This window comes from Pelobates fuscus, chromosome 3 (assembly GCF_036172605.1).
Source record: "Pelobates fuscus isolate aPelFus1 chromosome 3, aPelFus1.pri, whole genome shotgun sequence".
Lineage (NCBI taxonomy): Eukaryota > Metazoa > Chordata > Amphibia > Anura > Pelobatidae > Pelobates > Pelobates fuscus.
Window position 1 is genome coordinate 255492159 of NC_086319.1, and position 16572 is coordinate 255508730.

Here is a 16572-nt window from a genome sequence, read left to right on the forward strand (position 1 = left end):
AGCAAAAGTAATCTAAACTAAAAAAAAAACATTAACGTTAGAGTGTTTCTTTCATGTTTGAAGTGAAAGTCTGCAAAGGAAGCCATTTTAACAGCGTGTCCCTTGCAGTACCTCTAATGGACATCTAGTACTTGCACAGAATATAGGGCTTATGTATACTTTTGCTATACAGCATCTTTTAATAAGTGCTGGACACCCATACATTTTGACCTAGCCGTAATAAGTATTAGGGGCTCAGAAGTCTGCCCTTGAACATATACGTTCTGTTTTCTAGAGAGAACTATTTAGGAAATTTTAAGGAAATTTTAAGATGTAGACTGCATTGGATGGCCGTGTTCTACATAGCAAATTAAGCCAGTATATTATATACCATTATTCTGTTAACAAAAGTACACACTCTGTACATTATACAGTACGCTAACCACTGAATTTTGCCTTCATTAAAAGCTTGTCAGTAAAGGGCAAACATTCGCTTATCAAGCGAGAAATGGAGCACGCAGCACAGCCAGTGTAAGGACTGATTAATGAGGGTTCACAAGGTAAAGCATTTAACCACATTAATGTTCAGACCAGATTGGATGTTATTATAAAGCCCAAACTACTTGAGTTTCTATTAAGGAAGAAAAAAAACCCATCAAACTGTGTGTGGGGTATAATTCAACATTTAGATTCTGTCAAGTTTCTGCCTGCCTGCCTTTGGGAGACACAGCAAGTATCTATGGTGTAACAAAAATGCAGAACTTGCAGCACATATTAATGAGCTGAGTGGATCTTTCCCTGGGGTCCAGTGTGGCTCCTCTCTCTTCCTTTGCGAGAGGGAGCAGTAATATACCTGCGGCTCCTCTCTGCTGCCTCGCTCTCTGTAGTGATGCCGGGGTCGGAGTGACGTCATAGCACGGCTCCCGGCATCATTAAACGGCGCGCGAGGGAGCAGAGAGTAGCTGCAGGTATATTAATGCTCCCTCTCGGGCCACCGGCTCCAAAGTCACCGCGGCTGGCCGGCTCCCTACTGGCGTCAGGGCAAATTGTCTCGTTATGGCAACCTGGGATTTGTCAAGCCTTTTTTACATTGCAGGACTAAGTGATACAATGAGATTAAGTGGTTTGGGTGACTATAGTGTCCCTTTAATTAGTTGGTATTATGCTTAGATAACAATATGTCAAATAATGCAAGTAGCCGATCAATGTTCAACAATGTCACTAATGCCTCAAAATGAGAAAGCCTAGCTACCATATTTTTTTCTATTGCTGGACTATCAAATTTACAATTTTACTACCTATCAGATTATTAGACTACAGAGTAGTAGTTGTAATAATAGTAAAAGTTGGTGATTTTATGCTATTTATAACGTACATTGGAGGAGACATGAAAAATGTGCTAGTCACACTTGTTTGATTTAACACTTCAAATTAGTTTTTTTTCCTGTGCCCTGCATGCATATTGGAGTCATATGGCGAAGTACAGCCACAGCAATGGCAATTACTAGAGCTCCAACATGCCTTATAGCACTGTACAGGTCTTCGAATACCAATCGTAACACCATTAGCCCTTCGAATAACCGATACATTAATTTTAGATGCAACTTTGGAGGGATTGGTGGACATACTGGACTTCAACTAAGTATTTACATTAAAACTCAGCACATTGAGATTTCTTAACAGTATTGTTTGTAATTCTATTAAACTGGACCTGCTACCTCAAAATATAAAAGCACGGCATGGAGGCAGATGCCAGCACCGAAGTATTGCTTTTTATTGCTCAATCTTGGGTTTAATAAAACACGCAGAATTAATATGCATCCAATATGAAACCCTTTCTTCTGCAACCAACACCTTTATTGCAGCAGTTTATCTTCATTTAGAGGCAGAAAGATTTAGGAACACGCTGGCCAATTATATACCTCCCCACTGGTTTAGTTCATACAAGGAATTCATCAGCTCAGTGAGTGCACAGGGACAATCACATGAGAGCTGCTCAGAAGACTGAAAACAAAGACTCGTGCACACAGAAGAGAATGTCAGCAGAGATAACATGAAGATGTCTAAGCAGACGCAGATACTTGTCTTCCTGCCAGACAGGCATGAAAGGCGATGCAGAGCAATGCCCCTTTGGTGGTTGTAGGAATACAATTAGTCCCCAGCTGCAATTATCTGACCACAGAATGCTATATGCACACTATTATTGGTCCAACTGAATTGTACTCCAAGGCACTAAAGCGCTCTCTAATAATCCCCACACAAAATTTCTAATGATAGAGCAATACTTAGCTGTGCTCTGCTCGTCTGAAACAAGTGTAAGGTCCGTTCCCTGTAGAAAAAGGAGTTATGATTTCTACATTTGCACTCACACCCCCTTTTTGTCAGATTTGGAGAGCGCATGATTTAATTCAGATGTTGAAATAACTGAAAAGTAAAATGAGGGGAAGGGTGTAGGTGGGGGAAGCTATTAAAAACCTGGAGAAAGCACAAATGTGCTAATCCCAGAAGCCGGGAGGGTCATTAAAGAAAACTTCACTTTGGGTCACATAAAAATGTTCGCCGAGCATGACCAAGTTTGGTGTGCACAACTAACAGAAATTGTAGGTGCCCAGGCTGGAAACGTCTGGGTCACAGTAATGCCACTTGATCAGACTTCACTCTGCTAGCACTCCGATCATAAGTCTATGTGCGGCACTACGAAATGCTGCAAATAGAGATGAACCCATTAGCTGCCTGAGGTGTAAGTCAACCTCCAGCAGCTCCTTGAGCCAGCCCAGAACTCTGGCAATTTTGAATCCTGTGCAAAATCTGCATTTGACGCATGCATGCGGCTGACTCTGCCCCCAAACAGCCGATGGTGTCAACTCCTCCCCGCCCCGCCCCGCCCCCAAAAGTGTTACTCTAACAAAAATTGTTTCATGAAATACTGGTTTTTGGTTGGAGTAACAATCTGAATTATGTGCGGCCTAACTATATGACACAATATATGGTGTTTATTATAATACAAATCTGGGATTTCTAAAAGATTAAACAGATGAAAACTTTTAAATATAGAATCCTTTTGTTCTGGAGTGGTTTATTTAATACACTCAAAAAAAATACTAAATAAAGTCTCTAAAGGAATGTGTGCAGAATGAATACATTTAGGAGCAACTAGCACAGTAAATACATTACAGAAAGTATACTATCAAAAAAAAAAAAATACAAATACCAAGGCAAGACTGTTTCAACAGATTAGAACTTCTTTCACTTTGGATATTAGAGATCTGACAATCCCATGGGTGGGATTCCTAATCCACATGTATGCTTCAAAACAGATTTATATTGGCACAAAATCACTAGACCTTTCCAGTAAGCCTGGAGTTCCTCAGAGAGCCACACTAGCATTAGAACAGTAGCCATGTGCTGCTGGCATCTCTGGTATTCAATGATCATCCCCGAGGATTGGAAATATCGTATCAACATCTCTGTTCCATATGTTCACCCATTTACATCACACAATTGCGTTAAAGGGACACTCCATGCTGAAAATGTTCCGCCTTTATTAAGCATTATACAAGTCACACATTAAGCAAAGTATGCATAAATACATTAAAATCAAATGAAAATACTTGTTTGAAGTACCTAAATTGGCTGAAAATCCACAAACTGCAGACAGTAACTCTGCTCTTGTAACTTTGAGAAAACACTAGTTATCTTACTACATGATAAAGCAGAACTCCCAGAAACCAAAGCCATGAGGTTTATAGTGGTATTTGTAGAAACAACGCAGGCAGGGGAGGAGAAAATAGTGGGCTAATGGAGTAAAGATCAATAAACAAAATTACAACCCCAAATAACCTTATACATTACACCAAACGTGTGATGGTGTTTTGAGTAAAACATTTCCTAATAAGAATGAAATATCAGATATTTAGAGGAATGGGCCTAGAATGTTACATCTCTAGCTACAAAAGTCGTCCCCTAGCTATAATATTTAGCATGCAATCACAGTACATGTGCCATTACAACAAGTCGAGTCTAATAGCATTGCAGTGCACACATTTGCTCCCATTCAAGCAGCAGTATGAACCATTTTCACCGTAGTGAAAGGATGGAGAAACCTGACCTCTGGTGATAGATACAAGTAGTGAGTGATCGAAACAGGGAATTACATGGCAGGGAAATGGAGATAATTTTAAAAGAACGTTATTAGAAGGTCTAAATAAGCTTGCCAGTGATTGCACACAACATTACCTGCTTTTTAATGGTCTCTATAATGGCGTGATGCTACAAACAGCATCATTACAGGAAATCAGATAACACTAGCAAGGAATTGCAATTTAAAATGAAAAGTAACATGAAAAGAAAACGAGTGGATATTTTTAGACAGTATGTTTTAAGCAGTAACGTATGGACATTTTATAGCATGGATCAGTATAGTAGGATTCTCCAACAGATAATCCTATTCATTTTAGTGCAAAATCTGCCAGAGGGCCATGCTTTCTACCCCTAAGTCAATGGATCCAATTTGATAAATTTGAATTTTTTTACACTGATACATTTGCTAAATGTTTCACTGAAGGCCAAGAATCACATTTATATCTTCTAATAGTCATAAATATTAACCCAACTATAACTACCAAATTCAACATTTCAGGAACGTTTGTACTGTAAAGGTTAATTACTCCAGGAAAAACACACCAATTCCAAAACACCACACATGTTAGACTGTAATAAGGTACCTCAAAATTATTTGAATATGTAAAAACAAACTTAATGCGGCTCTGTCACCATCTATGGTCTTTAGCAAATACCCCCTAAAATAACATCCCTCCATGGGCTGTGGAGATCTGGGGGTGCAGTAGAAGGTATGTATACTTACCCATAAGCTTTACCCCACTTCTCTCTTCAGCTTCTGGAACTGCTACAACACAACACTAATGTCTACGGAGGATCCAGTAAGACCAGAAAGAGTCTGGGTAGCAAGTCTAGCACTATGCGAGAAGAAGCCTGATTCCACACAGTCATCACTACAAACCGTGAGTCGATTAAACATGAAGTTTAACCTTTTGTCAAGTTTTGTCAACTGTGGGCTTTACCATGAGACTATGTGGGTCCATACATTGTATTATGATCCTGTATGCTTTGGACTTTAAATGAAACTTCAATACAATCAATGCAAGTATTTTATAAAGATTTAATCTTTAGGATATACAGGTGATACTCGAAAAATGTGAATATCGTGCAAAAGTTCATTTATTTCAGTAATGCAACGTAAAAGGGGAAACTAATATATGAGATAGACGCATTACATGCAAAGCAAGATAGTTCAAGCCGTGATTTGTCAAAAGTGCGATGATTATGGCTTACAACAGCTCATGAATACCCCAAATCCACAATCTCAGTAAATTAGAATATTGTGAAAAGGTGCAATATTCTAGGCTCACAGTGTCCCACTCTAATCAGCTAAGTAAGCCATAGCACCTACAAAGGGTTTCTGAGCCTTTAAATGGTCTCTCAGTTAGGTTCAGTAGGAATCATGGGGAAGACTGCTGACCTGACAGTTGTGCAGAAAACCATCATTGACACCTCCATAAGGAAGGAAAGCCTCAAAAGGCAATTGCGAAGGAAGTTGGATGTTCCCAAAGTGCTGTATCAAAGCACATTAATAGAAAGTTATGTGGAATGGAAAAGTGTGGAAGGAAAAGGTGCACAAGCAGCAGGGATGACCACAGCCTGGAGAGGATTGTCAGGAAAAGGCCATTCAAGTGTTGGGGACTTTCACAAGGAGTGGACTGAGGCTGGACAGATGTCATATTCCTCTTGTCAAGTGCCTCCTGAAAAACAAACGTCAGAAGCGTCTTACCTGGGCTAAAGATAAACAGACCTGGTCTGTTGCTCAGTGGTCCAAAGTTCTCTTTTCTGATGAGAGCAGCTTTCACATCTCATTTGGAAACCAAGGACCCAGAGTCTGGAAGAAGAATGGAGAGGCACACACTGCAAGATGCTTGAAGTCCAGTGTGAAGTTTCCACAGTGTTGATTTGGGGAGCCATGTCACCTGATAGTGTTGGTCCACTGTGCTTCATTAAGCCCAGGGTCAACGTAGCCATCTACCAGGAGATTTTGGAGCACTTCATGCTTCCTTCTGCAGACAAGCTTTAAGGGGATGCTGACTTAATTTTCCAGCAGGACTTGGCACCTGCCCACACTGCCAAAAGCACCAAAGCCTGGTTCACTAACCGTGGGATTACTAAGAATCTATGGGGCATTGCCAAGAGAAAGATGAGAGACATGAGATCGAACAATGCAGAAGAGCTGAAGGCCGCTATTGAAGCATCCTGGTCTTCCATAACACCTCAGCAGTGCCACAGGCTGATAAATTCCATGCCACGCCGCATTGATGCAGTAATTGCTGCAAAAGGGGCCCAAACGAAGTAATGAGTCCATATGCATGCTTATACTTTTCAGAGGTCCGATATTGTTCTATGTACACTCTCTGTTTAATGTTTCTATGTTTTATTGATTGCATGTAATATTCTAATTTACTAAAATTGTGGATTTGGGGTTTTCATGAGCTGTAAGCCATAATCATCGCACTTATGACAAATCACGGCTTGAACTATCTTGCTTTGCACGTAATGCGTCTATCTCATATCTTAGTGTCCCCTTTTACGTTGCATTACTGAAATAAATGAACTTTTGCACAATATTCACATTTTTCGAGTATCACCTGTACTCAATTTTTGGTGAGGTGGCAGTCATTTTAATTGATATGGGGCAGGGCTTAAGATGACTTTACAACCTTTTTACAGTTACGTAATTTACACTTTACATAATTAAATTTAATAAAACTGATCTGAGATGCTCATCTACCAGATAAGTTTTCCATTAAAACTAGATATCAGCATTGGAAAGATCTGTGTTCTGGGCACATGGACATCAAACCACGGACCTTTCCAATGCAGATATCTAGTTCTAATCCAGTTATGATGGATGGCCTGTGGAGGAAAGACTTTCCCTTTCTCCTAGGAGCAGGTTTTTTGGCTATTATTTCTGATGGCAAAACTTAGTGCAAACATTCAAAGCCTTTTAGGTCCTTATTGAAATGATCCGGTAGTCCTGGTACATCAGTGTTTCAAAAACCTAGAAAATCTGTGTGTAGGTAGCACCACGTTGCCATTAAAAATTTCTCTTCATAAATTTTTCAAACAAAGCATGAGTAGTTTTAGACGTAATACAAGTCTGATCTGTACATTAAAGTGTATTAATATAAATTCATTCAAAGAAAATCAAAACAAAATGACAAAGTTAATCTTCATTACTTCTTTTTTTTATCAAGATGTCCTCTTAAACCTAGTCTTAGGTCAATACCTAAAAGGATATTCCAGTCATATGATGGGCACCTATACAATGTGCATTTGATAGATTTTGCAGAAAGCTGCTATGTTTTTCTTAGTACCCCTTCTCCCCCCCTACACACACACACACACACACACACACACTTTTGCAAGAACCCCTCACAAAGCAGCTTCCTAACACATACCCTGATTACACACACTGCTCAGCAACATCCAACCTAGCAGGCAAAGTTAACTTGATCACTGAAATGTGTGCAATGTTTTTTCCTGCCAACAACAGGCATGCAGACACTATTTTGGTACTACTACTCTCCACACCTGACTGCTCTCAGACAATGAATGAAGCCCTGCAACTTAAGTTCTTAGTTCAGAGAGCTTCTCGTCAAGGTAAAAAGTCTAACCTTTGAAAACCTGTTTGAATATTTGCAATAGGAGGCCCCGGGTCGCTCCGGGCACCATAAATACTACAGAGAAGCAATTGAAAACATGGCCTTAAAATGAGAAACTTGCAAAAAGCACATCTTTGAAAAGAAAGTCTGCATCCTTAAATAAGCCATTTCACATCACTCCATTTCTTTAACATGCACCACTTGCGAAATAGATTTTAATTCCAAAACACATTCATAGTGATTTAAAAATTAAAATACTGCATGGTTTGCAAAGTCCTTTCTATTTAAGTGTTTCCAAATAGGCATTCAACCAATAGTATATATATATTGCTTCTGTGAGTGCATAGCCGCTGCCTGAAATTGATGCACATTGAGCGAAGCTAGAATTCCTAATGACTCTTCTTGTCGCAGAATGAAACCTTATAAAAGCACAAGCAGGAAATACTGGGGCTTGGTTTGTACTGCAGCATGCACACACAAGATTCACAACCCATCAGGATTCCTAGAAAGGCAGTAGCTACAAACTAGCACTATACTATGAAAATAGAGCCAGAACAGAAGCCTGTGAAAGGTATTAACGCTAAAAAAGAATTGCTGGTATGATTTGCCCTGAATAGACCAGATATTTGAAAAAAAATTAGATTAAAATGTATGTTCATGAATATAACCAAGATACTAGTACATGAACGTTCTTAAAAAGTACCCACTTCACACAGGACCAAGACATTGCAAGCATATAAAATGTGGCAACAAGTAGCCCTATAGACAGACACTGACAAAGGTGTTGGGACACTCGACCATAGCACCAACATTTAAGGAATCTTATTCTAAATACATGGACGTTAATATGTAGTATTAGGGTTAAAGCTGGCTAGGGAAAAAGTAGGGTTAGTGTAGGATAGGTTTACAGTTCGTGTAAGCATAGGTTCAGGGGTTCGGTTGGTGTAGAGCAGCGATGGCGAACCTATGGCATGTGTGCCACAGCTGGCACGCCAAGCCTTCTCTGGACAGAGCCATAGGTTGCCCTTCGGCATTCTTAGGCCCCCCGGCGGCATTGCAGAGTAGGCCCCTGCCTGCCCAAAACGGCAGGCGCCTACTCTGCTTTCGTATCGTTGGTGGGTGGCTAAGACGGAGGGCTGCGAGGGAGCACTGACTTACGTGCTGTTCCAGCACTGCTCCCTCCGCTGATGCCGCCGGGAGACCCAAAAAGGGGGAGGGGCTTCTGTCCCTCCAATTGTACACAGTAATATCGATCCAAAGTGGAATCATCTTGCTGGGAGAACATGGCTTCTCAACCAAATTACAGGTCTCTTACAGTGAGCAGTGTTTGTAAAAGGGTAAACTTCACAAAAATCTTATCAAAATGTTGCTAGAGGATTATTTCTGTCAAATAGTAAGTGGTAACAGATTAAAGCCTTTGTAAAGAAGCAAGACTGTTGGATCAAGACCAGAGCTGTAGAAGATGGTGTCCTATCAGCTCGATGGTCCGGCCCTGCACCAACTCCCATTTTTACAATGCAATTTAACTGTTCAATATCTCAGATGCATTAAATACAGATAATAAGATAAATTGTCTCTTTAATAAGAAAACCAGTCAGCTGATCACTGCAAGCATGCGCACTCGGATGAACTCTGATACAATCCACATAAATGGGGAGATCTGTGTATTTCTCAAGGCTTTCTGGGTAACATACATCTAGCTGTACAGGTCCCAGCATTTCTATTCATTAGTTGGGAGGGAAAACGTGGGATAGAGCTAATGTACAGGTGGTTTCTGCATTTAATTAATCCAAAAATAAAAAATTCATCTGCAAAATAAACAAAATCTCAGATCCCCTGGACAATGCTCCACTAGGTGTTACTATGCAGTTACTCATACCTCCCAAGTGTTCCTGTTTAGGAAGGACAGTCCCTATTTTGGGTTCAAACCCTTCTGTCCCTCTTTTCTCTCACAATGTCCCTCTTTTTTCAGAGCTCCATGTTTGTGTGTGAGTGTATAACTGCACAGCAACAATACACCCAGTAATGGGTCTTTAAATTACAATAAATGTGTTTCAAAATCAGTCTGTGTAAATACCATTGTTCTTGATCTAAATTACATTTTAGTTTTATTATTAGTAAGTCAGAACAACCCCATTGTACGCATCTTTGGCACAGTTTACATACAGTTTTGGTGCAGCTGGGCGGACAGAAACCGGATGAAAAATGCTGCACCAAAACCAGATGTAAGACTGATGGAATTCTCATAAACTGTGCCAAAGCAGCATGTAAGATGCATGCAAACTGCAGGTGGATAGGTGGAAATAGGTCCTTAGTTAGGTGAAGAACCACCGAACACCGGCGTGTTTTTATTTAGTAAAATGTATGTTTTTTCAATAAAAAACGGTTTGTATAATTGAACTCTGTTGTGTTCTTTTTAAAAAAAAAAAAGCGGTAAGTTCGGACAACTGTACAAGTTGTTTTTTTCTAAACTTAAACCTGGGTATTCAGGTTTAATTGCAGTGTTGGCACTGAGGGAAAAAAAGTTGGTTTGTATTGCGGTTTGGGCACTCTGGTTCAAAAATGTTCGCCATCACCAATACTACACCTATAAATCAAAGAATTACCTCTGCACTTGATCCTTAGGCAGGGATTATTCCGCCCAGATGCATACACAGGAGCTGTATTGAAGCTCCAGAAAAGTGTGAGTGCACATCTTTTCTATACCAACTAGTATTAAAATACTACACTATTATTTCTTCTCTGGTTCTCTCCACATATACCTTATTACTGAAGTATTACTGAAGCACTGCACCTACCCCCCCTGTTTTTATCCAGTTTTCTGATCGAAAAGAGAGACTCCGTTGTATTGGTGTTTGAGCTGCTTGTGGACTATTATCTTTCTCCCGCGCTGAATTTTATTTTTGTATGAGCTATTTTGGTTGCCTTTAATGGCATTCGTGAATTTCAGTGACTGGTATGGTGACACATGATCCCAAATTTCTAAATAAAATGCAACAAACAAGGCACGATATTGTGATTTACAGAAATTACAAGCAATACATAGATCTCTACATGGAATTTGGTCTAGAAAATATTTGCCAGAGCAGCAAGTCTTCCAACAAACATCAATCTCCAATACCACCTTTCTAGTTTAGCTTGCTACCCAAGAAAGCTAATCAGCCATTTCCTTTGAATTTAATTTGAAAACTAAAACTTTACGAGAAGTACATGACAATAATCCATATGGCTTATTGTAACTTCAATTGTGGGTGAACTGTGCCATCTAGTGGCTTATATGAAAAAGTAAAGAAAATGGTTGGCTGGCCTTCTGAAACCCAAAGAATGTTTGTACAACAAACACCAATAATCTATAGTTATGGTACCTAAAATGACTAATGAATGTGCAACTTTGAGCATTTTAAATTTTTACACAATGGATTCATCATTACAGAATCGATAGGTACTATGCGACTATAATATATCTAAACTTATACTTTCAGAGGATCAGGTTTCTATTGATGTTTATGGCATCTACTGTAAAAACCATAAGCATTTTTGCAAACAAACTAATATTGTGACTGGCCATCACATTACTAGACAATTCAGAAATACTATGAAGCCAAGACAAGTGTTTTACATTAAATAGTCAATGTTATTTCACTGAACAGTGATCACAGGAAAACACTTGCATTTGGTTAAATATGGGATTTCAGAGGCAAACCGTTTTAATTGAGCTATATTAACATACAGCAAAATGAAAAAGTTAAATTCAATGAAGTGAGTCTTGTTTATTTATCTTTTGTAGATAAACCCCTGAAATAAGGTACACTATGCAGCACTGACCCAGGAAGCACCTCTAATAGCTGTCTGAGTGACTGCCACTAAGGTTTCCCAAGGCAATATTGTAAACATTGCCTTTCCTCTGAAAAGGCAGTGTTTACATAAAAAACAAACAAAAAAAAACATGCAGGGACAGGATATACATCAAGCTGTAGTTGTTCTGGTGGCTATAGTGTCCCTTTTACTAACAGCTTGCAGAGGTTGGTGCCAAAGAGCACCATAAAAAAAGGTTCTTCGTGTGTACTTTAAGATCAGCCTGGGGTTACTGATGTCACAAAGATGGTGCTAGCCAGAACACTGTAGGTACCATAACCACTTTGATGGATGTAAGTAGTTATGGTTCCTGGAGTCTGTTGACGCAGAGGTTATCATCACTACTAAACTGATTGCCCATCGTTTAGCAGAGATGCTCAATATCCGTCTCCATTTTACAATGGATCTTTCAGTCCCTGGAGGCGTCAAGCCCATCTAATAATATGGCATATTCTTTGGCCTTCTGTCTTGGGCCATACCAATTCATACCTGGGATTGGTGCAGTTACTGTCTGAGATCACTTAGCTCACTCTGATGCTCTCAGCCAATAACTACCCACTAACCCCAGTTAAGGTGTGATGTGGGGTCATATATCCACCTCTGCCGTATTGTCAATGCAGGCTGGACTCTGGACTTCAAGCTGCAGGGAAGCAGCATTGCTGCTAAAAGTAAAAAAAGTTTATTAGTAATGCGGGACCTTGCTCCCATGGACGCTAGGCACCATAATCACTTCAATTTGTTGCTGTGGTTATGGTACCTATAGCGTTCCTACAACTTCAGCTAATTGAAGTGGTCTGGGTGCTATGACTCTTTTGCACTTAGTGCTGCAATGTTAAACATTGCAGTTCCAGAGAACTGCAATGTTTACATTGCAGCTCTAAGTCTGCCCCCAGTAGCTGTGTGCCAGACAGCCACTGGGGGTGCTTCCGGAATCCTAAGACTTTTGGTCCGTTAGCTGATGCTGGACGTCCTCACAGACCTCCAGCGTCAGATTTTCCCCATAGGAAAGTATTGAATCTAGTTAATAGGAGCAAAGACCAAAGGCTAGGAATAAGTTTGAAATCATAGGGATGTCAGAATATAAAGGAAACAAAAAGATTCTCTAGCCAAATATGAAAAGCAAAATTAAAAAAACAACAAAGGCCTCAATGTCATCTTGTAGGATAGTGTTGCTGAAAACAATCCTACATCAGTTTCTTACATGTGTCAATGACAAGGCTGAAGTTTAATTGTTGGGAAACCATAGGCCTCACTAGTATGTTATCTCCCAATACAGATTGTAAGACTGTCAGGTCAATTACCTTGGCAACAAACTGCTTATCCTTCTGATCCAAATTTGCTGTGGGCGCCACATAATCTCTCCAGATCCTTATCTTTCTTTCCTTGGCAAAGCTATTGGTACAAACAAAAAGTCAAGTCAATTCTGAGTGAAATATAATGACAGTAGCAAGTGAAGGGAAAACACAAAAAAACAGTACAATGGATCTTTCAGACTTACTTCATTTCAGGTTCTAGTAAGTGAAGGCTCACCAGAGAACCTCGAACCCACTTGCTGTGAGTTAAACAAGGTTTTATTATAGGTATACCTATGTCAGCATGTGTATCTTTCTAGACTCCTTAATGGTGTACTTTGTAAGTAAAGCAGAAAAAACTACAGGGGAGGTGTGCAGCAAATGACAGGAGCAAAGTTCTAAAGGTGAAGCAATCACCATGGAAACCAACGCAGTATTCCTGCTGATTCCATAGGTACCCATGGTGATTGCTCCATCTTTAGATCTTTGGTCCACAGTTACACAATGCCAGACATCTTTAGTAAGACAAAAACCGCCACTTTCTAGAATTTCCTTAACATTTTTAATAATTTTCCTTATGCAACATTCAAGCTCCTTAAAACTAAAGAGTTTAATGCCTACATAATCATATAATACACAAATAAATACTAAGTTAACAGCTGCTTTTGGATCATAAACATTTTAGGATATATTTAAAGTTTTCCACTGTTTCAAAAACATCCATCAATACTAGAACAAATTAGATTTTAGCACATGCAGATGATTATATAAACCACTTTTCATTACTTTGTTTTCTGTGAAGTGACATGCTAAGGGGCCAAATTAGTCATTTACTACAGGGTATTTATTGCTGTGCAAAATCAGGAACACCTTAAAGAAATCGTCGGGAAGGTTGATTAAAAGTAAATTTGCATTTTATTTTTGCATAGTAAATATACAATGCACATTAAAAACCTTGATCACTGCAGGGCTAAGGAAACCAGTTGCAGACATGAGCTCCTGATCCTGGTGCCGCCTGTAAAGACTGAATTTGGTAGCTTGCCATGATATCTTGGACTTACTATACAAGTATATGGGACCAAGGGGTGGAGACCTTGATAAAAAACTCTTACAAAGAGAGTTTTTGGATCTATAAACTCAAGACACTCTCACCCCTTGGTCTCAATGAGGGCTTCTCATACACATCCATCTCAGATTGAGACGTATGGTCCCTTTTGTAAATATGTAAATATGTAGATACGCCTCATTCACACTCATATGTTTGTATAGCACCTTGGATTCTCTATTACTCTTACGCTGTTGGCCTTTTCTTTAGCTCTTACCTTTTAATATCAGAAGTGCCAGGGTACCTTTTACCTATATACCTCAGTTTTATATCTCCAATGTTTATGTAAGCATACCCTTTAACAGGATACTGTTTCTTTAAATACACAATAAAGTCGATCAAAATTTAGGGTACATATTTGCATAGGATTTGGAATGTGTCACACTGCCTTTCGTGACAGTAGGGTATGTCCAATTTAAAAACTCCCCATTAGAGGTTAGTTTCTTTTGGGGAATCAGTATAAGACATATCCAACTATTATTCCCCTATTGGGAACGTTATAGGGCGATTTGCACATTTATGCATGTGACTAGATGCCGTTTTTATGCTTCACTGGACGGCTGGCTGAGAGACATAGGGGTCATAGTTACCCTGTACATATCCAATCACTATCCCTCTATTGGGAATTTTACTGGGCGGCTCTGAACATATATGTGTGGGATCAGATGCCGTTCTTATTCCTCACTGGACGGCTGGCTGAGAGGCATAGGGGTTAGTGTTATCCTGGATGACAGCCACTAACTGGGTATGAATGACTTCACAATGAAGCCACCCAGGGGTGGTGTGCACGTAGATGTATGAGATCAGATGCCGTTCTCATTCTTTACTGGATGGATGGCTGAGAGGCATAGGGGTTATAGCTACCCTGTATGACAGCCACGAACCGGGTAGGAACGGCTTTACCATGAAACCACCCAGGGGGCGTGTCATCCACGCACATACTACCCGCCGAGTGGACGGGTCCCACGTGGGAGATACCCAATCCGATAGCACAATAGGGAAACCAATCCGCTTCTCCGAAATAGCGGTCACGTGCTATACCCACCTGACATGGAATCCCTCTATTAACCGGACCCATTAAGGTAATACTGCAGCACCTGAGGAAATTTCTCCAGTATTCATGTGATTGGCTACAGGCACTTTGGTAATTCTGGCGCCTTCCCTACTTAAGGGAGGTTAGTTACTTCATTCAGTTGGTCCCTAACGAAGGTGCATTACCTAAGCACCGAAACGCGTGTCGGGCGTTTTGTTAATATTACTTTGTTGTTCTCACATGGGCACTTATTAGACACTTTAGGTGTGGAGCACCTTGATGATGCTCTAAACCACTACTTTTGATTTATTCGTTTTTTCTTTCTTTCCCTACTATGTCTGTCTAGCTAGTTTTACAGGGAGAGAGGCTTTATAAAGTAACTGTCAGTGCATTTGTCACTGGCTTCTAATTTTGTTCTATATTTCTCTCTCCCTACACTGCTTTATTTCCCTTTGCATCATTAGGACCCCTGGTGTACAGTTATACTCTGAGTCTCTCTACTTAGACTCCTGTATACCGGAAGGGGGGCTGGGGACCTACATTATACTACCGAACTTTAGGTTGAAGTTCCAGCTTTTTATATGCAATTGAGGACTGTATGGCTGTAGGGTTACTAGGGGTATGGATACTTTCATTTAGTAATTTTTATTAAAGGATTTTTTAATGTTCATTCCTTGTATCCCATTTATACCTCTGCACTTTGATCTTAGTGCATATGTACCATATCCCAGTTTTGCCATTCAGTAGGGATTAGATCTTTTGTATATACTTTGTGTTTTAGTACTTCCCTCTCTGCATTGGGCGCTGGAGCCAATTAGCATTTATATATATTTTGTATTTTTCCAGTAGGCTATACTTATATCCAGGGGATGCTGGGGGTCTCATAGCTTGTTTTAGTTTGAGACCCTTTAGCACCCTTTTTCTCTTGTTTTGCAATTACTCAGTTTAGGGGTTAAGCCCCTGGAGACTCCTGGAGTCTCCTTGCGGTACGCAGGATAGCGTGGCCAGACTGTGACTGTCCCGGCTGGGTCCAGTTATTCGGTCTGTCCCCCGCTACCTGTCTCTTGTTTTTTCTTTGTTACTATACAAGGCCTAGTAATGCGGGCGAAGCGGCCTTTCTCTCATCCTAGGAGTGCAATTAGCTGGTCCCCTTCTTCTCCCCTTGGACCCAAAGGGTTATCTCAGTGCCATATAGCCTTGATTCTGAACTGGCTCCAGACTGTACTTAAGCCTCATTGCCTGAACTTATACTTGCTAGCCTTACTTAAGATTTTAGCAGGCCTGACCCAAATTCTCGTTGCCGATGGTTGTGTGCAACATTCTGGAGGAAACTACAGGACAGAGTTTGGGGGAGCCAATATATTATTTTATTATTTATATAGCTCCAGCAAATTCCGTAGTGCTGTACAATTGGTGTACTAACAGACACAATTGTAACCAGGCAAAAGGACGCACAGGAACAGAGGGGTTGAGGGCCCTGCTCAATGAGCTTACATGCTAGAGGGAGTGGGGTATAGTGACACAAAAGGTATAAGTACGGGTAATGAAATAGATTGCTATTAAAGTATTCACTGAGAA

The 16572-nt window shown here is 40.1% G+C and overlaps 1 protein-coding gene across 1 annotated transcript in view; it reads right to left on the reverse strand.

Annotated features, from left to right (window-relative positions):
* The window catches only part of SND1 (staphylococcal nuclease and tudor domain containing 1), a 594953-nt gene that overhangs the window by 535796 nt on the left and 42585 nt on the right, over positions 1-16572 (reverse strand). Inside the window, exon 9 of the mRNA XM_063448347.1 lies at positions 12866-12956. Within this exon, the coding sequence (XP_063304417.1) occupies positions 12866-12956 (91 nt within the window). The remainder of the gene's footprint in view (positions 1-12865; positions 12957-16572) is intronic.